The 24,336-nt window shown below is 38.5% G+C and overlaps 2 protein-coding genes across 10 annotated transcripts in view; one reads left to right on the forward strand and one right to left on the reverse strand.

Annotated features, from left to right (window-relative positions):
* Positions 1–22,919, forward strand: part of TIAM2 (TIAM Rac1 associated GEF 2) — a gene marked incomplete at its 3' end in the record, with an annotated part of 125,318 nt that extends 102,399 nt beyond the window's left edge. For all 4 annotated transcript variants that reach the window (XM_081187419.1, XM_081187421.1, XM_081187420.1 and 1 more), the window contains 12 exons: positions 9,415–9,588; positions 11,026–11,094; positions 11,460–11,585; positions 13,963–14,071; positions 15,510–15,689; positions 16,138–16,256; positions 16,622–16,730; positions 18,875–18,933; positions 19,702–19,807; positions 20,836–20,923; positions 21,389–21,543; positions 22,279–22,919. In XM_081187419.1, coding sequence (XP_081043545.1) covers positions 9,415–9,588; positions 11,026–11,094; positions 11,460–11,585; positions 13,963–14,071; positions 15,510–15,689; positions 16,138–16,256; positions 16,622–16,730; positions 18,875–18,933; positions 19,702–19,807; positions 20,836–20,923; positions 21,389–21,543; positions 22,279–22,919 — 1,935 coding nt within the window. The remainder of the gene's footprint in view (positions 1–9,414; positions 9,589–11,025; positions 11,095–11,459; positions 11,586–13,962; positions 14,072–15,509; positions 15,690–16,137; positions 16,257–16,621; positions 16,731–18,874; positions 18,934–19,701; positions 19,808–20,835; positions 20,924–21,388; positions 21,544–22,278) is intronic.
* Positions 22,920–23,541: 622 nt separating this feature from the next.
* TFB1M (transcription factor B1, mitochondrial) overlaps positions 23,542–24,336 on the reverse strand; it is a gene marked incomplete at its 3' end in the record, with an annotated part of 32,500 nt that continues 31,705 nt past the window's right edge. For all 6 annotated transcript variants that reach the window (XM_081187461.1, XM_081187459.1, XM_081187464.1 and 3 more), the window contains exon 8: positions 23,542–23,785. In XM_081187461.1, coding sequence (XP_081043587.1) covers positions 23,542–23,785 — 244 coding nt within the window. The remainder of the gene's footprint in view (positions 23,786–24,336) is intronic.

Here is a 24,336-nt window from a genome sequence, read left to right on the forward strand (position 1 = left end):
TGGCCCGCTCCCTGGAAGCCCACCTCCAGGCCTGCCTGTGATTGGCCAATTTCAGGCAAGCCTGGACTTTGAATTCCCAGTGGCCAATGAGAAAGGATATGACATCTCCCACCATCAGTAGGGCAAAATTCCCAGAGCCACGGCCATGGCAGTGGGGGGCAGCGCTATGCTGCAACCTCCATGCCACTTTCCTGATAGAAGCACTATGACAATTGGCAATGCTCTGCTGGTCAGAAACTGGCAATCAAAAATAAACTCTGTGTTTTCTGTTTATCTGCTAACCATTGCAAGAAATGGCTATATAAGTTACTAGAAGCCTGAATAAAAGTGCTGCATAACTGGAGCTTGTCTTCTGGCATTTTTGAAGACTTGCTGGTCCAAAGGAAAACATAACCAGTTCTGTGTTTCTGTATGGTGTAGCTCATAAGCCAAGTACTCGCTGTAATAGGAAGTTTTGCCCTTGAACTCATGTAATTGCTGACTTCTAAAAATTTATATGAGCAAGTATGGAACAGATAGCAAAGAAAAGAATCCTTGATTATTACTCAAAACGGTTAATGAAAGCTCCTTATCAGCCATTGATAGGGGGCTCTATTCCTGTGATCCTGAATCACCATTGTTATACTTTTACTATTCCATAATAAGTTCTTTTTACTATGTCAATGGAACACATTTAATGTTTCAAACCAAAATTGTGGTGTCTTTATGTTAATAGCAAAGTCAAAGAATTCTTAAAAGATATGAGTGATACCGAGAATGAATTCTCAGTGGTTACCATAGTTTCAGACTCTGATCCTTAGGAAATGGTTATGGAACAAGGCTCTGTCACTCTGTGTAATTATAGTAAAGTGGAATGTTGTTAATGTGGGAATTCATCAAACATTTAAAATAAAATAAAATTTGCATTTAAACATCTTCACACCAAGCCACTAACTTTCTAATGTCAAATATTTTAACCAAATACACCCACCCACTAGGTAGTATATGGATTCAATAGTGTCAACTATTTGGGAAAATTTAGTTTGGGGTTGAAAATAAATATTTCATGTATTACAATCTAGGATATTTTGTGGTTTCCTAGAAGAAAAACCTTCAAAGTGAATTTTATAATACATTGACAAGAGTGTAGTGTGTCATCTAAACTTTAAACTGTGGTTAATCTTACTTATGGTTTGAGGTCAGCCTGTTTTAACAAAGATTGGTTAAAATGGGCCACAGTTTGTTGGAGTTCGGACATAATGAACTCCTTCCAAACTCCTCACAGCCCCGGCAGTGAAGGAAATCTTCATGCCATGGTTGCCTCCTGGAAGCATACGTTAGGCAGGACCTTTTATCTAGTCCAGCAGAGTTTCTCTTACAATCACAAAGCAATTTGAATGCCCTCTTGTTTTCCAATTTACTTGTATTTTTCAAGTTGCAAGATGAAGAGATCATTGAACTATTTGATACAAAAATGGTTGCAATTTGTTAATCAAGAGCTTGTGCCAGCTGCCATATGGTTAGCTTTTAATTCATGAAGCTGCTAAATCTGTTCCGCCTCCAACACGGAACTGAAGCATTTGCTGTATACTTTGAGCAGGAGTGAAGATACTGTTGACTCTAGAACTATGCAGCCTTTTCCAGTCATGGCGTAAGAAAGTGTGGGAGTGTTTTTCAAGATTACTCTGTTGGAAGAGTTGCATATCACACATTGCTGTATTTCCCCCCAAATGCACCAAATGGAAAAAGTGGGTTTCACTTAGTGAAGGATTGCTGAAGATGAGCTTCATCCACATACTGTATTATATTTAGACACCAACTAATTAAGAGAATGGCCTTTTTTTACTGGGGTGTCTTTGGGCTGGTTCTCATATGTATATACATTCCTTGATTACTTTGCATTTGATGACTTGCAGCATGCTTCAGCTAACCATTGAAAACATTTCTGGACTCAATGGCACATTCACACATGCTATTCATCACTCAGTGTTGCAATTATTAAGAGCTGGATGTGATCTGTCAACCAGCATTTGCACTTCATTCTTTGTTCAGTTTCAAGAGCGAAAATTTAACCAATTGCATTATTGAATAGCAACAGGAAAGGAATACTCATGTTATCAAATTACGTGGGTTCTAATCTTTCTCCTTCCCTTCAAATTGGGTTTAGCTAATATGGTGTCCTCCAGATGTTGTTGGACTCCAGCTCTCATCAGCCCCAGCTAGTGTGGCTAGTGGTCAGAAATTATGGGAGAAGTCATCCAGCAACACCTGGAGGGTCCCACATTGACTACTCATGGCTTAAATCTTTATTCTTCCCATTTGCACTCAGCATATATTTCAGACCTAGACAATGGCCTTCATTCACACTAAAAAGAGCAATTACAAAATGGAAAGAAAATCTGTAAGGACTTGGCCAGATTTATCTCATACATACCCTCAGATCCACAATGACATTGTGCAAAGCCATTCCGACAACTGCATCTTTCTGATAAGGCTAGGGAGCAGTGATGTCATGACTACCATGGCATCCTATGTCATCACTTCTATTTTGGATTCCAGCTATACAAGCAGCCAGTTATTAGACGTCCTTTAAAAAATAACAATGAATTGCATTTATTTTTCAGAAGTGGCATTATTTTATATCACTTCAATTCAACATCAAGTATATTCTCTTTCTGGAGATCAGCCACAGCTACATTAGGTAGTTTCAGGCAAATTGCCATCTTTCAGCCTTAATTCCCATTCTGCAAAAAAAGAATAATAGTGACCTATCTCACAGAATTTCAATGAGGAAGAAAGAGAATAATTGTGAAACACATGACTAAGACATTAAGAAAGGAGACAGGGCAAGACTACAGAGATTGGAATTGGCTCAGTTTTCGAGGGTTTCTATTCAGTTTTATGAGACAAATAAATGAGCTGCAGTCTGTAAGAGTGGGGGTGGGGGGACCTTTTGGCACTTGTGTTATTTCCCAGGTTCTTTCTATATTGGATTTACAGAGTTGTAAAAAAGTCTTCAAATGAAAGCAGAATCTAGTGGCAGTGAGCTAAATCAGTCACTACCCTGTTTCGGGAGTGTGGATGTCCCCATTGTACACCTTTACTTTTTCTCTATCAGTGAGGGTCTGCCATTCCGTTCCCATTGGGTCAAGTGAATGTATGTGTGTTCATGGAGTACTACAAGCTCCAGACTCTTTGCTAACCATGTCATCTCCCCACCCATCCTACCCTGCCTGTCATACATGGCATTTTACTAGTAAGTAAGTAAATAAAATAATTGATGCATATTCATACAGTCTTAGCATACTCATCCTAACCATTAGTATATTTATACTGTAGCATGTCAGAAGTTAAGAACAGAATTGTGCAAGTATTTCTAAAAGATTGACATCCTTAGACGATAGTCGGTACTCAGTACTGCTGGCTGATTGTCTGCCTGCCTGCTTGCTTATGAAAGCCACTTTATACATGCAAAAAATACATTCAAGCTAAGCATACTAAGTTCACCATGATCAAATGGCTTCTTTGTGAATGACAGTGTTTTACTGCACACATGCACCTAACCTATTGTGCATGCAGATATTACTTGGCTCATAAATGAAAATAGCCGCTGCATGTCTGAAGCTCTGCATGAGTATTGGAGACCCAACTGTGAGCCATAATCATTGTCTTAATATTCTTGCTGTAGAACCAGAATAAGGGTCCTTTGGACATTGGTGAAAATGCAGATCATGATGCCATTTCATCTGGGCCTAAGCACTTTCCATGTAGTTCAGTTGGACCACATCTCCCATCATCTCTGACCACAAGCCATAGTAGCTGGGGATTGTGGGAATTGGGTCCCACAATATCTGAAGGGACACACGTTTCCCATTGTTGGGATCCGTGTCCTTTTCAGCTGCTCTTCCCATCTCATCTTTGGCTGCAGAGCCAAGAGACACTGGGAAGCATACATACAGGCAGGCATGCAGGTGTACTTGCTCAGAAGGCCACACATGGAGTGTGGAAGCTAGATTGCCATAGAGAGATGTGCTAGCCCTTGTGTTTTGTGGTTGAGAACCCCAGCTAACCAGACATCCTGGCTCTTGCCACTCTTCTTGGCTTTGAATAAGAGAGGGAAAGGGTGTGTATAGGACAGATTTCCATACTTTGTGAGTAGATATAATGTGAGTATGGCCTGTTCTTGTTGTACCAACTTGTTCTAGCACCACATTCTTTTCTGAAATGTGATCTTGGTTGGTTTCAACCAGCACAAAGGTTCTCCACCCCTTATTGTACATCAGCCAGTAACTTTGGACTTCCTCCCATTAGGCATAGTCTTTATTGTCTTCACGGCACCTATTGAAGACCTTCTTTTTTAAAATAAGACTTTTTATTGGAGATCTATATACCTGTTTCTATCTGTACTGGGCTAGAAATTTTATTTACTTACATATTTATTGTTAAATTGCTTTATTGTCTTTATTGATAAATTATTTCAGAACTTTTTATGGGAGTGATTCATTAATAGAACATATTACTTAAGGGGGAGAAAACTACGATTTCTTGAACATTTATTCTAAAGCAGTAACTTTTCTACAGCAGTACTGTATGCAGAAACATTTTCTGTAGGTTTCTTCTTAACTAGCTCCAAGAAATGCAGGCTTCAGCTATCACCATGCATCACATCACATAGCATAACCTGCCCTTGGATTGCAAATTGATGAAGGGCAGGATAGAAATGGAAAGAATGAATGATGGATGAAAGAATAAATAAACAATGTCTCCAGAAGCATGTTTTCAAATCTTCTCAAAATGCTCTGGAAACAATCCCATGTGTGTTTGTTTAATTAAAATCCTTTTCTCTTTTTTAGCATTAGGTCTCCAAGTGAGGTTGCAAAGTAAACATTAAAAATAATAGTATTCAAATATCACAAATGTACATTTAAAGCAGTGGCCATTAATTAAGATACAATGAAGTATAGGGAGTTAAATGTCTTTTCAAGCAAGAATTTATTAATCAGCACAGCTTAGATTTTTGTATTGATGCGATTACAACTGGGGAGTTCAAATAAAGGACAAGAAAAAATATATAAACAAAAACCCCACTGAACTGTGTACAATTTTTGGCATTCTAACTTTCCAGTGCTGTGTTGCTGTTTTTGAAGCCACGGCATTCGGTGTCTGAAATACTTAACAGAGCAGCAGTGTCACTGAAAACTCACTCTGACCTTCAGAGCCATCCAGCCTCTCTATTCTCTCTCTATCCAGCAGATTTCTAATAGTACCCAATGTTTTGGGTTACACGTTAATTTTCATAGGGTTTGTTAGCCAGAAACCTCTAAATGGGATTTGATCCACAAAACAGATATTTACCTTAACACTGTTCATTTCCTCATCTATTTATATCTAATTTTTGGGTTTCTTTAAGCAGAGAAACACTGTGGTATTCAGTTTAATCTTGAAGGTATTCTTACACCCCTTGCAGGAATTGCAATAGTTTTGTAAGAGATATTTTATAGACTGAGTAGTGTGCTTTTCCCTCTATTTTGTTTAGCTCAACTAAATGCAGAACAGCAGCATATCAGGTTATCCTACGTCAGTGCACAAGGTAACTGCTGGGTGGTGTTTTTTCCGTATTGCCAAAGTGCACCTCAAAATAATGTGCCAGAGTGACTTAATAAAGGGCCTCGCCACCTTCCCTTTTTGAAGTATTTGGTTTTTTAGGGAGAAAAATTCATTGAGGCAGGTTATACAATGCCTGCCTTCAAACACAGTAAAACCAGAGTTAAGGGCTTAGCTTTAGGAAGGAAAGCAAAGCAGCAAACATCAGCAACTTACGGATCCCTGCAGAGGATAGTTTCAAGGGTAAGTGTTTCGTTCTTTAAACTGCTTGAGCAAACTTGAAACGCAAAATTTGAAAGAAGCAGGAATTGTATATAAAACCTATGGACTGTCCTTCCATTTAATGCATGCACAGTTATTAATATAATAATATCCATAAGTGAGCATGGCAGTAATTAACAGAATTGATCTTGAGGAAGGATAAACTAAATTTGCTCTCTCTCTCTGTGTGTGTGTGTTTAAAAAAACATAATGGATTGTGTTTGAGATTGGTGTCCAAAACAATACCACTCACAAAACTATGTTGAATCAAACTTCAACAACTTTCAGAATTCTTTGCAAAATTGTCTCCCTTCTACATCTTGCACCTATAAACTATCTGAGAAGGCATTTAAAAGAACAAGGAAGTGCATCTCTAGTATAACTGTGCTAATGATACAATCTGCAACTAGCGAAATCCTCCTACTTTGGCAGTAGAGGGGTTTCTTTTTCAGAAAACATTTATGTCAGTATGATTCTTTGGGGGCGGATTTTGGCTGCAGCGCTGCACTGTCCCTTAAGTTTCCAACCTCAGTGATTTACAGCACTGATACAGGTGGAGACTTGTATGCAGAAATGGGAAATGCAAGCCTACACGCAGAAACCTTCTATGTAAATTGCATAACATTCTTGATTTCTCATTCATATTCATGTATAGATATAGACTGAAAGTAAAGCACTGGGGTAGATGGGATCCATTACCCAGGTGTACATACAATTTGCACTTTCATTCCTGATAGGAGCACAGACATGAACCTTCCATACATGGATATGCTTCTCTGGATTGTGGAGTTTTGGACCCCCCCCCCCCAAAAAAAAATATACATCTGGAAACTAAAATGAATGTACTTAAATACAAAGGACAATGAGATAAATACTGCAGACTTTGACTGTTGTTGCAATAGCCTGCAACTTACTTCTTAATTAACACTTTCTGGATGGATTTTAGAGTGGGAACAACAGAAGATGACAGAGAACTCTGAGTGCAGGGACACCTTATGTCTAAGCCATGTTTTAAACTTCTGTGATAATATTGAATCCTGAAGTACCTTTTCCATTGCATACTGTTGAAATTGCATAGAGAAACCACTTACTTTCTTTCTAATTCATTATAAACACAACATTAATAGCCAATAAGCTTCAGAATTAGGCTTCAAACTAATACTGATTCAGAGGCTTCCATTGAGCCTGAGCCTCCTTGAATACATCACCTTAAGCAGTTGGTGGATTGCCTTGTAACATCTTACTCAGTTTGTGCTTATCTAATCCTGCAAAAGTTTATTCATGAGCAAAAGATACTGTGCTTGAAGTATTGATCGGGCATATTTTTTTTCTTGCTGTGGGTGGAGAATAGCAAGACACTGGGCTGCTTAATGAAACTATTTTTATATTGAATTTTTTCATCACAAAGGAATCCAGCTCTCAAGATATTTTGATTAGATTTCTGTGTTGCATTTTCTTAGACTAGAGATCATTTATCTTTCTTGTGTTCTATTCTCTCTCCCACCCCTGACAACCTATATAGCTATTACTGACAATATTTCAGTGTTTGAAGATTATAACATACCCTCCAACATTTTGGGAGGGTAATTCAGGACACCCTCCACCCCATCCCTCACCCTCTCCCTGCCACCGACCGTGACCGACCCCTTCCTCACCTGCCTGCACTCCCCCCTCCAGGGCAGCTTCTGTAAATTTGGGATGTCTGGACACTTGAGGGGTCTGTTAGTAGCCTGAATGGTCTGAGCTATAGCTGTATTTAGTAGCTTGGCTGTCTACTTCTGTGCCAGATTGTTTGATTGTTTCTGATGCCATTATTAGAGGATGAATGATTATCCATAATCTAAAATAGTGGTAGGAGTGATGAGAAGCCAAAGTCTGAAGCTTGCTCACTGTGTCCATTTTATCTGTAAGCAAAAACTAAACGCATCATTTTCTAAATAACTTTTGGTGCATACCTTTTGGTGCATTGCATCTAACTTATTGAGGGGGAGGCGTAGGTGCAACTGCACAAATTCATTTTAGAGAAAACTTTAAAGTCTACAATTCTGGAAGATTAAACTACATGAAATACTGGGACAGTGAGGAAGAACACAAAATGAAATGTGACAAGTGTGTTGAATCTTGACACAGCTTGAAGTCACTCACATTCCTGGAAAATGCTTTGGACAGATGAATCTGGCACAGATATAGCACTAAACTAGAAAACAGCACTTCCTGTCATTATCAACATCTATCTGTTCTGGTGTATCTGTGAGCATGATAACATTTTGTTCTTTATAACAACAATTTAACATCTTTAGATAACAAATTGAGGATTGATGCTGACATTGTGGGTGCAGTCATTTGTTATAAAACTGTCAGAGTCTGGAATACTGACCATTTCTAACCCCTTCCCACATTCTGCAAGTTTTCAAAAATACACAATGTTTCTTGTCACTTTTCCCGTGACCAATACTACTCAGATTGTAAAATAATACACTTCGAGAAATGGAAACAATAGGCTGCATGACTAGCATGTCTGATCTGCAGCATCACTGAAAATGAATGTCATATTTTTGAAGCACCTACAATCATTGTTCTGTGTGCAAGAGATAAAGGAAGCCCTTGCACACAGACCTCAAATCTGGAGGGTAGGAAAGATGAGGAGAAAAAGGGAGAGTGGCATTAAATAAGAAAGTGCAGGGCAGCGGGCCCAGGGATGGCTGATAATCACAAAAAAGGTTGGAAAAAATGTGTGCTTGAAAAAGGAAGTTATCATAAGACAGCAATTCAGCTACAAATGCCAAACGGTAACTGAAAATCATAGAACTGCTAAGTTGGAGTGGACATCAGTGTCCATTCCCCCCACCCCATCTTGTTCTCCAGCTTAAGGTCAAACAGTATATTACATGAAATGTGTGGTCCTATTTAACGTAACTGTTTTTTGTTGTTGTTGTTTATCCTTTCTTCTTGGAGCTCTAGTTCATGTGGTTTTCTTATCGTTGTCATTCAAAGGCCGATCTTTAAGTGGCATTGTGTTGTGTATTTTTCTGATGTTTGAATAAATAGGTTGTAACAGGAAAATCAGAAACCAAGAAGTTGGTTGGAAAGCTGAAAAATGAACATGTTTTAGCTTACTATTTAGGTATTCTCACATTAGTGCATTATACACTATCTTCCATGGATATTTTAGATTGAGCAAGAACCCGTATTATGTATTTGCATCTTAAATAATTCATTCGCCAAATGGAGTGGGAGGGGGAGTCTGCCCCTACCAGCATAGCCAGTGGGCATGGATGATGGAAGTTGTAGTCCAACAACATCTGCAGGGCCATAGAATTAAACATATAGGCTGCAATCCTATACCCATGTTCCTGGGACCAAGTCCAGTTGAACTCAATAGGACTTTCTTCTGGGTAGACATGGATGGGATTGCACTGGTTAGAGACTTTTGGATTGCACTGTTAGAAACTGAACTCCTTAACCATGTATTTGCCTGCTATACGTGCAGTGGTACATAGGTCAATGTCAATTGTGCAGTGGGAAGCAAAGTATGATAACTAGTCTGTCTCTGTGTTTTTCAACCGACAGAGCGCCGAGCAGATTTCAGCTTTGTGTCCACATTTCCATGAATCTCAGGTAAACAGTATGGAAGGAATAAAGAACATTCCGCCTCTGAAGCCATTGGCACGGCAACTTACTGATGCAGACAGACTTAGGAAGGTCATCCAAGAGCTTATGGACACAGAAAAATCTTATGTAAAGGTAATACAAACATTTTACCATGTTCATTTTCTTATTTGGCTGGGATAATTTATTTCCCTCTGTGTTCTAGCGGCTGTTTTCCGTATATTAACCAGCAAAGTTTGCCTTTTATATGGCATCCCATCGTCTTTTATGGGTATTTGCCCATGAATAAAAGATTCAAAATTTGGAGGGCACGGGACAGGATTTCCCAAACGTTTCCCCATGCATGCTTTCACAGTTTTCTCATGCAATTGCAGTTCGTTCCATGTTGCATACCCTGTGCTGGATGCATGCGTGAAAGCTTTCACATGTAGACCTTTGACCCTTGCCCGTACCACAAGGTTCGAAGTAGCAGTTTAAAAACTTTTCCCTTCCTATAATCCACCCAAAGTGTGGCACCAGTGATTCAGTTTAAAATGTGATAATAGGAAGAAGTTTTAAATCTTCTAGCTTAGCTTTCATTAGTTCATATATTCTGTTGCCCTCAAGAATCTTAAGCTTTACTTTAAAAAGAACACCAAACTTGTGCTTTTGAAGACCTTCTCTTGACAGTGTTAAACTGCATGAGAACTAGTACCCAGTACGCCAAGAACCATCGAATCAGCTCTCTGTGAAAAAGGTCTGGCCAAGTGTGAGATAAAGTGTCATACAGCAGCTAAGATATTGGACTTTTATCTGTTCTCTTAGCCTCAGTCCTCCATCTGCACTATGGGATAATAGTATGGACTTAACTAATAGGACAGTTATATTTGAATTTGCCTTGTGTTGCTGGAGAAGGCAATCATTGAGGGCCATGTCGCCACCTTGTGGTTAAAGGCAGGCAAGAGACCTTAAAAAGAGGACTTGAGAGAAGTAGGCAGCTCCCAGAATCTAATTCACTTTCCTGCCTGCCTTCCTTTGCTTGGGGTATTTCTGGTTTTGACAGCTAATAGTCCCTTATTGTTACGGAAGGAGGTCCCTCCCAATCAACATGTACAAGCTTGGTGAGGACACAAATGTGATTCTGGGAGCATCCTGCTTCCCTTCAGTTCTCTTTCCTGCTTTTGACCACAAGGTGGTGCCGTAATCCTCAGTGATGACCTTCCAGTGACACATTCAGCTAGAAATAAACAGCTCTTCCTCCTTTAACAAGTTTTTATTAAAGATTGCATTGTGTTACCAAACAAACAAACAAGGAAAAGTTTAGAAATCATGTGATTGTGTGGAGAGAGGGAGGAAGGGAGATGGGGAGTAAGGTTCTTTTGTTCAAACAGTTCTTTTTTCATGTCATCATGTTCCTAAGCTGTCTTTGCTATTCCTAGTAAAAGTGCCACAGTTATGGAGTTCAAGCAATAGAGTTAGAATAATAAGACTTTGGATGTCAGTTAAAACTATTTTTCATTAGTTTTATACCCGGGTGAATGTTATCAAGGAATTATTTTCTTTTGAAACTCTGCAAATTTTGTGCCTTTATAGGACCTGAGCTGCCTCTTCCAATTATACTTGGAACCTCTTCAAAGTGAGACCTTCCTCACGCAAGATGAGGTGAGAGGATTTTGCTTTTGTTGTTTTAACTGCTTTCCAATCTGTTGCAATGTTGCAAGCATTTCCATCACATCATACATGAAAGAAAAGACAAACTGTGTTTTTCTATCCGCTGCATCAATCGTGTCTTAGTCATAAAACTTGAGTCCACTTCTGACGACAGTGCTTCTAAGACATCTTTGTTTCAGAAACCACTTGTTTTTCCATGTTCAGTGCCAAAACTATTATGAGACAAAGTCATTAATGCTAAGTGTCTCTTTGTTTGCTGTAGCAACATATTGATTGATTGCCTTCACTTGGATAGTATTACCGTAAAGTACAAACAATTCACGTGCTCCATATTTGATTCTCCTCCCCACATGTAGATGGAGTCTTTGTTTGGCAGTCTGCCAGAGATGCTGGATTTTCAAAAGGTATTTTTAGAGACTCTTGAAGATGGCATTTCCTCCTGCTCTGACTTCAACACACTTGAAACACCTTCTCAGTTCCGGGTAAATATAAAATCTCAAACTCATTACATATATAAAAGCACCTCTATATTTTGTTAGTATCAGTTCACATGTAATGCCAAACAATGGCTTAGCACTGCATAGTTTCTATTAGCATGAGTATTGTGTTAGCCTTGCCTGCTCCCTCTCTTGCTCCCTTGTCACTTCTTTCAAACTTTCTCAGTTTTGCACTAGATGTGTACCAGGAATCTAGGGTTAAAACAAGCAATGTCTAGTTAAACAAGCCAGCTTCATAAAACGGAAACGGACTATAGAAACTGATGGAGTTTGTTTTAAAACACCACCCCTGATTCATACATAATGGTAAAACAATATTCTTTAAGAACGAAACTGAACTTGACATGTGTTCATGGCTGCTCAGGACAGGACAGCACAAACCATGGTTTAATGTTACGTGTGAATATGGCCATTGACTGAATTATCGCAGTCACTGGCTCAGTTTGCACATAACACTAAGCCAAACCATGGCTTAGAGTGAACGAGCAAACTTGCAAGTTTCCAGAGAGAAGGTTGTGACCCCCCCCCTCCCCCAATATTACATTGGGATGAATTTAAGGGAATATGTGCACATTGCAACCCCAAACTGTTTAAAATTAATTCTGTAGACGTAGGTTCTCTTCTCAAAGATCCTGGAAACTGTAGTTTTATGAGGATGCTTTCTTCTCTTCCTCAGAATTACTTTTGTATAAAGCATTGACTACTAAACTGTTTTCAGACAGGCAAGCATGTAGTGAATACTCTTTTGGGGGAGGAGGAATTCATGTAATTTTATGTTAAGAGAAAGGGGAAAGAGTTTTCTTAGTCTTAAGAAGCATATCTTTATTGTCCTACATCCGGAAAAAGTAAAACAAGTTTATGAAATGTTTTCCCAGTTAAACCACTCACTTTCATGATTTCCATGTCAGAACTTACCTGCATTGCATCAAGGTACAACAAACCCATGCCTGATCTCCCCCTAGTCCCATCCTATAATTGTATTATCTTGATAACTGTCTGGAGGGGGAAATGCTGTACTCAAAAGCTGAGCAAATTCTTGTCTTAAGAGTCACGGTCACCCTGTTCTCTCTCCAACACAAACATTTTGTTTCATACACGTAAATAACATGAAGCATTGATGATGCCTTTGTGCTTTTTATTGTTGTTATGCATCTTTGTTGTCCTTTTGACGCAAAAAGAAAAGGTATAAATATTTTCACAAATATGTGAAATTGTTAGAACTTGATGACACCTGCAGTGCCAAAGTAGCAGTTGATAATCTAGCCACTGTGTTCTGAACCAACTGCACTTTCTGAACAGACTTCAAAGACAGCCTCACTTGATGTGCATTGCAGCACCAGGCATGTTCCCAGAGCATGGATCACGCTGGCCAGGCTATGCATGTCCATGAGTAGTCACACCATTGGTGAACACAAACAGGGTTATGGAACTCTTGTTTTCTGATTTGTTCTGTGGGGTGAAAAATATGGCAAATTTGAGAATAGTTTCTTTTGTACAGTTGCTTACTGTGTGCCATGAAAGGAATGCAGTTCTTAATTATACATTTTGCAAAACAGGAATATATAGAGGGGAAACTATGCACATTCACAATTGGTTTTTTTCTTCATGTTATGGGTTTTTCTCATATTCTCTCATGTTTTTACAAACATTCTATAGAAAGATTGGCTCTACCAATCTGGTATCAGGGTCAAATATATCCGAAGCAACTTCTAGACCACTTAATTATAATAAGTTATGTACAAGTAATTCAATATAATAAAGACAAAATTCAATAAAAACTATGAAATCATAATTTAGTTAAAATGCCTGCTGGATTTTTATATTTACTTACACACACACACACACACTAAAATACTAAACTAAATTATGATTTCATAGTTTTTATTGAATTTTGACTTTATTAGAGATAGATGTAGAGAGAGACATATTCATATTCAGAAGGTGCTGGAAATTCAAGAGGGAGGGCCAGTCTGGCCACAACTGAGAATGCCATTAAACTAGGCCCATAACACCATGGGCTATTAACACTTCTGCATTTGAGGGCATGACTCTGGAGGTGAATTTCTGGTTTGTTTCTGCAGTGTGACAATCAGAGCACCGGCTTTCCTTAGCTAAACACCTGTCCATGTTAAGATATTGGCAAAAGGTGTTGCTGAGGTCTGCATTCATCATTTTCAAGGCACAATGTCTTTGAATTGTATGCCATTATTTTAACTGCTGTTATACACTTCCTGAATGCTAATGGCAGGCAAACCACGAATGTTTTGCATTATGGAATGGATCCTCTAACTAAAGAATAATACTAGAATACCTGCTAAATAAAAAAAATTCTCTTCCTAACTTCTGATTGTGTTGCTTTCAGAAACTGCTGTTCTCCTTGGGAGGTTCTTTCCTGTATTATGCTGACCACTTTAAATTGTACAGTGGGTTCTGTGCAAACCACATAAAAGTCCAGAAAGTTCTTGAAAGAGGTAAAAGTCTTATTGATGCTATATATTGTTTTTCATGGTGATGACATAAAGAAAATAGCTTTTGTTTTAGTTTTTCAGGCTGCCCTCTGATGATGTAGGGACTATTTTGCTTTTAATAGGGTGTGCTTGCCTCAACATCCCATACATTTTCCATTTGTACTTTCCCTCTTTCTCTACTTAGTTATGGAAATAATATTCTAGTGTAACCTCTGTGTAAATATGAGGAATAAGGGTTGTAGCCAACTAAGTAATTGAGCAAGTAGAATGATTCCCACTCCTGCATCAAAACCTCCTCTCCTCCTTCTGTGCCTCCACTCTCTGGGGATGCACAGGGGCCTAGAGGGAGGGCAAGTTAGTTGGATTGAACTGTGGGTTTGGAAGTTTATATCATTTTCTTTAATATATATATATATAGAGAGAGAGAGAGAGTATGAACTTGTTCACAAGTACACAGTGAGGCTTTGAGGGGGTTTTTTTTTGAGGTTTATATCATTATATATATATATAGTTTGAACGTGTTCACAAGTACACAGTGAGGCTGTTTAAAATAGTGCTTTTCCTTGAGTGGATATGGCAGCTTGCCACCTGGAAAGAAAATGCACTGCCACAGCTTTTTGGGAGTAATTTTAGATGGAAGTAGAATCTGTGACATGTCCCCTGAAAGGAGGACGATATTCTTTGTGACCGCTGGGAATGTTTGTAAATCTTTAGTAAAGTCGAACACTTCTAGTGCACATTCCAGAAGTAAAATCTTTATCAGATACCACTCATGGTGAAGAGTTCATAAGTGATTGATGTTATGTTATGCAACATATTCCACCCCAATCCCCCCCAAAAAAGGCTGATGCAAACATACCCATAGTGAGACAAGCCTTTTAAAAATAAAATATATTTTTAAAAATTATTATTTTATGTTTATATACATGCCAACAGAAGTGTCTCGCCCAGTTTTCCAGCCATGGGTTTGCTGCCGTTTACTGGGAGGGACAAAGGAATAGGTGATGGGATGTGCTGTGGGCAGACTGGCAGGAGCAGCAGCTAGGCTTCCCTGTACCAATCACCCTGCCATTTAGCCCCATCCGGTAAGTTGCTGCTGCTGCTGCTGCTGGGAAGCTAGCGTTGTAGCTGTGCCCTGCCAGCCACTTCCACCGCCCAGTAGTAAATGTCCTGTGGTCAATTTAATAGCTCTGGAAAACTAAGCTGCACAGCAGTGATTGTAAATTAAGGTGGAGTAACAAAGGATGCATAATATGGGAAAGGATTATCTCTCTGTTGCTTATTGCTACACAGAATATTGATGGCCTTTGCCAAGAGGGAGGCAGAGGAGTGTGGCCTATTGTTTGCCAGGTCCTGGAATGAAATGCAGAAGATTGATTCTCCATATTGTTGCTTTCGGGCTGCTAATACGCTCTGGGTTTTTGTTTTGTTTTTCCTTTAGCCAAAACAGATAAAGCCTTTAAGGCCTTTTTGGATGCTCGCAACCCAGCTAAACAGCATTCTTCCACATTGGAGTCCTTTCTCATCAAGCCAGTTCAGAGGGTGCTGAAATACCCGCTGCTCCTGAAGGAGCTGGTATCTCTGACAGACCCTGAAAGCGAGGAGCATTACCATCTCACAGGTACTTCCCAAGGAAATAAGCTTTACTATCTGTGCTTCTGAATACCAGTTGAACAGGAGGTGAGAATGTTCTTGGGCTTGATTCCTGCTTGTTCAGCCATGGTGAGAACAGGATGCTGGACTTAAATGGACCAATGGCAGGATCTTTTTATGTTCTTAAAAACTGTCCCAGCTGTTTGTATCATATCATGTATTTAGCATTGAGCTAAGCACACGATAGGGAACCTCATTGCACATTACAGAGTGTAAAGTGGTTTTCCACATGATTATTAGAAATTTTTGGCAAGACACTGGAAGAGGTTTTGCTTATTTGGTTATCATCAACAGTGCATTTGTTTCTGCACTTCCTAAGAAGATGAATTCCTGGGTTTTAAGTGACTCAAGGGTACAGCTTTTAACTGGCCCATTCAGTGTATATCATATAATGGATTTGCCTTTACAAATTGCAGAAGCACTGAAGGCAATGGAAAAGGTGGCCAGTCACATCAATGAAATGCAGAAGATTTACGAGGATTACGGTGCAGTGTTTGACCAACTAGTTGCAGATCAGAGTGGAACTGAGAAAGAGGTAAGAAGATGGGAGCAGGGTTTTGTGTGTGCAGATAATTCAAATTTTGGCCTTAATCTTTGTCCAACAGTATCATCATCATCAATTTGTATGCCGCCTGTCCATCGTCAAGACGTCTTACAACAAGACAAGAGTTACCTGAATTACAAACATAACAAAAAACATAAAACACATAAAAAGTACAGATAATTGAAAAATTTCCACAAAAGTCACTATAAGCGCCAAAAATTAAGATACAAAAATTAATATCAGTAGCAGCAGCAAAATCCCCATAAACAATACCCCAGACCAAGAGCCTGTTCAGCAAGTGATGCCAATTGCTGTATGTTAGAATGAATAACTCTTCTATTCTACAATGGACATAGGTCACTGAACTTTCCATGGGAGAACTTCTAATGCACTCTACTGTTGCCTGGCTGAATCCATTCTCATCATTAGGCAAAACAAGAAAAGACCTGGAACTCACAGTGTTTGGTGAGTGATTTATTCAAACTATGTCAAAACATCATCTAAAATAGTTCATTCAGTGGTTACAGGTATGCGTTGTTTGATATCAGATCTGTTAGCTTTCTATGCTTGCTCCAAGATGGAACTTGGTTGAAATGTATTCCACTACTGAAAATTAGTGATGGTGGTATTGTTGTGAATATAGTATATAATGTAGATCTCAAAATTTTTGTGAAAGTATTTACACATTTTATCACAGTGATAACAGTGTTACAGAGTAGGCCAGTAGCGTCCCATTATTGCAGAGAGAAGGATAAGACAGGTGGGAGCACAACAAAAGGTTGCAGTGTAGTTTGCTCCTGTTGAGGGCCACAGTCAGTTAACTATGCTCTTTCTGGTGATAGGTTTTTCCATTCCCTCCCTCCTTGATACTACTATTTTCCCTAACAATCTAACAGCATTCTGTGGCCTCTGAGCCTGCTTAGTCATTATTCTGCACCATGGGGTTTTTCTGCTCTTTGTCATTTAAGCTACACCTGCTGGAATTCTTCTGTATAACTTTAGAAGATGCAGAGCCCTGTCCTCTTTTGCATCTGACTGCCCTAGGTCTATCCTCCTCCCTACAAGTATATTTGTATGTCTGCATTCCCAGGCCTATCCAAGCCTGCTGATGCCTCCTCTCTTGTGTATGGTATTGATTTTGCTGCCCATGAATGAGTTTTCTATTAGTATATGATCGTGATGTTTCTTAATGGCATTCAGGTAATAGCCGCAGGACTTCCTGTTTTGAGTTCCAATTTTATGGCTCAGCCTATTAACCACTATATGCTGTACCAGCTCTCAAGTAACTTGAATTTTTGATCCTTTTAGTAGAGTGGGAGAGACACCAAATAAAACATTGTGGGGTAGCAGGCTGTAGATGGCTACGGTCATGGACAAGGATGAGACTGAGTGATGCAGTCTTATCCACTGATTGCCTTGCCTTGACCTTCCCCAGTCACTTAGGGTGACATCCAATGATTTTTGCACACTTGCCACAACAGAAATCTGCTCATACACCCATACTTCCTGTTTCTCTTCTGTCCTCTCCAGCCCCCTGCATATCCCCAAAATCTGCTGTAGAAGTTTCCTCTGCCTTTTGAAACCTATTTTTGGAGAGAAATTTGCGAGGGGGGTGGGCGGCTGAGGTGAGGAGAGAAAGAACTACCATTACACATGATGTTGCCTGTTTCCATTACGTAGCTCTCACCTCAAGTATTTAACTCCTCCCAGCTTTTCTTTTCTTTTTAAGAACATCATTAGAATTAGCAACTAAAGTTCAAAATATGAGCAAGCTGCTGCATCATTAAGGCTTGGATGAAGATTGTAACAATTGCAAGGTGGTGACATGAATCAATTAGTCTTGTGCAATTAAGATATAAGACCTACAGCAATCAATCAAATTTCTGTTCATGCCTGTGTGTATAATTGTGTGAATGATGTGTCTGCATATTATAAATAGCCCCCACTAAAGGATTATATAGTCTTCTTACAGATTGCATTATTATTTTTAATATTATTATTATTTGGTATTTTGACTCTTATTCCCTTTCACTTTAATTTGTGTATCCCATTGTCCCAGAACAAACTTCTGTATGTTTCTTATACATAAATGCTTCTTCTGGAACTGTAGTCTTGTTAATAGTAAATTTGAATGATTGCACCCATCTCAGATAAATTTGATCCAGTTTATTGGTGGGAGGAGTGGATAACATAGATGGGATTGGGATGCAGCTGTGCTCAGATTCTGTAAAATAAATGAGCTGACAAAAATGTGAATAGATAAACGCTTTAATGTACAGTAGAACATATTTACAGTATTTGGGAATAGGTAAAGTGAAAGACTTCCAGCTACCAGCTATACCAATCAGGCAAAAATCTTGCTTCTCATTAAATGCAACCCTCATTAAATGCAAGATTGTATAAATATAAGCCCCATGAGTGAAATGCAAGCAATGGCAGATTTAGAGAGGACGACACAAATCCCTGTGCAAATACCTCTAGCAATTTGCTTTGCCAGTTAAGACACACTATTATTAGTGTATGTCATAACTGAATTCAAAAATTAAAATGTAGTACTCATTTTGGAAGTCTAATCAATAAAAGTTGCCTTGTCACTCTCTCCTTCTTAGCATTCAAAAGAGCTGTCATCTTAGTATATAAAGAGAATTGCAAACTGAAGAAGAAACTGGTAAGTTTTTCTTAGTCAAAAAATGAGACTACCTAAGAATGCACTGTATAATTATTGGTCTGATTTACAATACAAAATGTCTCAAGGGTTACGTGCAGAAGATACATGGAATGTTTGATACATTACTTAGAGAATTTTTCTAGATAAAGTAGATTAGAAATGCGTGAAAAAATCTAGAATCACAAGGGACTGTGATCTAGTGGAAGCTTCCCATTTTAGAAAGGGGTGGGGGAGGTTTTTGTTTGTTTTGCCCTCTTACTCATCACATTCAAATGGGGTGATGTCAAAAAGTCACTCGCTTACGTGATCCCTGATCCAAACTCCCCCCTGCCCCAGAAGCATAATTCTGTCTTCTAGGAATGAAGCTTTAATTCTTTAAAAGGCAATGTCACTTAAATGTCCACCCCAATCATTCTACCCGGACACTGAGGTCCAGCACCGAGGGCCTTCTGGCGGTTCCCTCACTGCGAGAAGCCAAGTTTCAGAGAACCAGGCAGAGGGCCTTCTCGGTAGTGGCGCCCACCCTGTGGAACGCCCTCCCATCAGATGTCAAAGAGAACAACTACCAGACTTTTAGAAGACATCTGAAGGCAGCCCTGTTTAGGGAAGCTTTTAATGTTTGATGTATTACAGTATGTTAATATTTTTTTGGAAGCCGCCCAGAGTTTTATTATTTTTTATATTATTATAATTTTATTATATTTTACTTATATACTTATAAAATATATTTTATTTTTATTAAACTGATTCAGTACTTTTTATTTACAGGCAACAAATGTCCGTACTACGCATAATCATAATGATTTGGACTTGTTTAAATTTCGTTGGCTGATTCCTTTATCTGCTCTTCAAGTCCGACTGGGCAATACAGCAGGTGACCTTATCTACAGATAACAATACATTTTTTTATTAAACATTTTTATTGTTTTTTGATGTTTGTCACCAATGAATGTGTTCAGTACTTTTATTACTTCAAATCTTAACATATGGAGTAAAGCTAAATAACAGAAGAAAACGGCCACATTGAAACAATGATATGTAAACTATGGTTCATATTTTCCAAACAAGACAATATATTAAGGCTTCATAGCCTGCTGTTTGGAACTAACAATAGTTTCCTAATTCAAACAAAATAGGAACCTGTAATTAACTGTGGTTTGTTCCCTGCTGATGTGACGGCAAAAGTAATGTTGATGCAGGAGGGTGGTTTATAACTTGGCCTTAGCTAGAGATTTTGTTGTCGCTATGGTTGATCAAGCAGTGCATCCATCACAACCTTTTAGAATATAGATTGAAGGACACTTGTGAAAGAATTCAGTGTTTATTACAGTTGTCTATAATGTAGTGCCTATTTACATCAGGCAGCATGTTTAACATGATTTGCCAAGTATCTTGCTATTTACCAATTAAAAAACCGAATTTCTTCAGTAACTGTGAATCTGAGATTAAGATTTTTTAATCCAGTAGAAGATAAATGACAAAAAGCTGTCCTGTGTTGGGTGATGAACTTACTTTGCTTTTAAGCAAACAGTGTGGGTAGAGTCTCTAATGTGATGTTGGATACAGTTAATGGCACAACGGCAAATAAGGGGGAAACCTGATTTTTCTTCCCAATAATCCATATCAATATGTCATGATAGGGCTGCACAGCTTACCTGCTGCATACCAGCATACAGAGGGAGAGTGATAGCATCTTTATTTGGTAAAACAGTGGTGGTGGTGGGGAAAAACATAAATTGCTAGAATACAAAACACAATAGTAATAGGCAAGGGGCACTATGTCTTGAAGGATCTTGAAGTTTTCCCTGTGGTCTCATAAATCTTTCCGTGAAAACTGTTTGGCAACAGACTTGTAGACATCATGAAATATTTACAATAACATGTCTTTCTTTCCACATGCAGGAACAGAAAACAATTGCATTTGGGAATTGATTCATACCAAGTCAGAATTGGAAGGAAGACCTGAAACAACCTTCCAGCTATGTAGCAGGTACAATCGTGGGTTCACTTTCCCCTCCAAATAGTCTTTTTCTCCTTTCATTCCCACCCTACATAATAGCCTCTATATGACATGCATAATTTGGGCCATTAGATATCCTTTGGAATTAATCACAGCATACTGAATTTTACTTGTTTAACGGCAGCTGTATGTACACTTCCCAAGAAACCTCAGGTGAAAGATATTTTATGCTGTTGCTCATGCAGCAGGGCCAATCATCTCTCTATGGATATGCTCTGCCAACTCCGCTCTCAAAAGCTCTAGAACTGAACTGTGTAGGTACAGAATTTTATGCAGACCCCATGAGGAATCGCACATTCATGCTGATTCTCCAGCCTCTTAACTGTTCCATCTGTGAACAATTAAGGTTTCCAAATTGCTCCTTCAAATTACAAAGACAAATCATATGTGTTTGTATTATCTGAAACCTAACTACACTTTTCTTGAATTTTGCAGTGATTGTGAAAGCAAGACCAATATAGTCAAAGTGATTCGTTCAATTCTAAGAGAAAACTTAAGGCGTCAAATAAAGTGTGACTCACCATTGGAGAAAACATGTAAAAGCCGCCTAGTTCTGCATAAAAATCGAATTCCTGTTTCAGCAAAATTGGGTAAGAATGTATTTTTTGTCAAAATTTAAACTCATACTAGTTTGTAGTAATACTATCCAAGCATGTTCAAACACTTATCTGTAGTATTGCTGGAGAGGAAACAAAGATTACAGTAACTAAACTTATTCTGTTTGTACTGCACTTTGTTGAAAATTACTAGTTGTGCAACTGTATATTTAGTAGGCGTTATTGCATCATCTTGCAGTTGAAAAGGTAGGAAGAACTAAAATTTTGCAAAGCACAGAAATTGATGTTTTTAAATACCTGTCTGATTCTAGGTTGGTTTGGGGTTGTTGTTTTTTTGCTTTTGAGACATTTAATAGTAAAAAAATGTGTACAAGCGTGGGAGAACATTAATTTTGCTTAAACTAAAAGTCAGTTGTGTTTGATTATAAGGGGGGAGGGGGAGAGCCAGAATCCGCCTTAGAACCACCACCTTACTAGGTCAACTGAAATGTCACAAAACAGCATGCAAGCTTTCAAGTGTTCCCGAACATTTAATCAGACCAGATAGTAAACAAAGCAAGAGGATGGGGGGGGGGAATAATTTGGGTTATTTATTTATTTAATGGTTATATACCACTTAATCATAAAAATATATCACTGTGATATAACGAAAGTAGTTTAAAATGTCACTTCATACTGAAACGTAATTGTGAAACTATATAACTCTTATTGTTATGCTTGCCAGAGTTGTTGAGTATAGGAATTTAGCATGTGTTTTTACCCTGGCAGCTTCCTCAAGATCATTAAAGTTAATGAAGAACTCTCCCAGTAATGAATGGAACACTGAAGAAGGCAAAGTAAATGAATTGGATTCTGATGAATGCAGCCTGAGTAGCAGTACTCCAAGTAGCAGTTGCCATACCACCGATAGCATCCTGGAATCTAAAAATTTGCCCCCCGTGAAACATCTCCAAAACTCTGCATCAGATTTTTCAAACAGTCCTGTCAAAGAATCTGACATTTTAAGTGATGACGAGGAGGACTACCAGCAGATTCTAAAGATAGGCAGTCCCACAAAAGACATAGAAATTCAGTTCCAGCGGCTGAAGATTTCTGAGAATCCTAGTGATGATACAGAGGATAAGTATTCTTCTGAGAGTGAGTATGGAGAAGGGCGGAGGGTGGGTGATCACCCTAAACTAGTCAGGGCGCACTTTTGCCCTATTAAACGGAAAGTGAACAGCACAAGACGCGACAAAGGAACATTACTGGCAATGCAAGAACGGCACCAGTCTCTTGATAGCCATCCAGATGCTGCAAGTTTTGACCTGAACTCTATTTTAGAAAGAGAATTTAGTGTACAAAGTTTAACTTCAGTGGTTAATGAGGACTGCTTTTATGAAACAGTAGACAGGCATGGAAAGTCCTAGCTGCCTTGATTCCAGCATCACCACATACAGATTTACATACTTTAAAAAGGGTGATTATTGTAACTTGAGAAACTATTCAGTTTAATGCACTACTGTGTTTTCCACAGAAGTAGTTGTAAAGGCTTAAGTTATTTTAATTTATTGTGGAACAGAAATTTAGATTGAGCTGTTTACGATTCAGGGCAGTGTAATCTCATTTAAATAAAATTAAGAGATGTTTTTAAATTTTTGAAAAGGGATGAACTCTTGTCAATACCTATGTTCTTTTGAGAAAGTTCAAGCAACTTTAATTCGGGGCATTTAAAGCAAAAAATATTTTTAAATTCATCTTAGAAAAATTAAAAGTCCTGCACTCAGTTGCACTAAGATGTTTATACTTGATTTTTATATATATGTAAATATAAAAAGCCTGTACTGTAATCTTATTGTATTTTTCATTTTTCTCTACCAGCTTGTACAGTAAAATGCTAAATGCAATTGGTGTGCTTTGTTTTTTATACTGTTCTCTCTTCAATGAATTTCACATACCTTAGTTCAAAAAGACTTAACATTCCATTTTAGAATGTATTTCATTCCACTCGACAGAAACACACATCGCGGCTGGTTACTTTTCTAGAATGAGCTAGATCACGTCATCCTTAGTCTTGCAAAATCTGCTCCTCTTCCTGTTTCGTTTCTCTGTCAATTCATCCCTATAGTTATATGTAAAAAGTTTTGGGTCTTCATCACACATTTTTCTATAGACATCACAAAGGCTTTTAAAATGAAACACGGAAAGTTGAGTCGGGCGTAGAATTGGATCAACATCTGCCAGCTTGAGTAGCTGTTCTGTTTTTTCTAAACGTTCAGCTTCTGGAAATAAGACCCTGAAAGAAAATAGTAGAGATAATCCAAGTGAGTTTGTTAAACGGGGTCTCTTCCTTTATTCAGGTTTTTTAACCATCAGAAACAGTGACTCGCTTCAATAAAATTACCTGACTAATCCATGCTAAGAATAGTTGCCTGCACTAGGGTGCAGTTACCCCACATTGTTGGTCTACCACACCCCAATGGAACCATCTTATGCTGCTCAGTCTTTTCTCTATCTCCTGTACTCTGCCCCCTCACTCAGTGGTTGGCTTTCCTTATCCAATTTTTTTGCCTTCTCTGCACATCACTTAGAAATTTTACCTTCTCTTCCTGAACACTGCCATTCTCTATCGAAAGCTTTAGTTCTAAAATGAAAAGCCACAGAGCTCAAGCTTGCATTGACATCCTAACCATAAACCAATGATGTCTTTATTTTGTCTTACAAGTCAACATGGAAACAGCAGCACTAAAGTATCACAAGTTTAGTTTTCAGCAAGCAGCAGATCAGTTCACTTTAAAAGTCAGGCCACGCTGTTAAAATTTCTACCATACTGAAAATTCCCCCTCC

Source organism: Podarcis bocagei (assembly GCF_964188305.1).
Source record: "Podarcis bocagei genome assembly, chromosome: 3".
Lineage (NCBI taxonomy): Eukaryota > Metazoa > Chordata > Lepidosauria > Squamata > Lacertidae > Podarcis > Podarcis bocagei.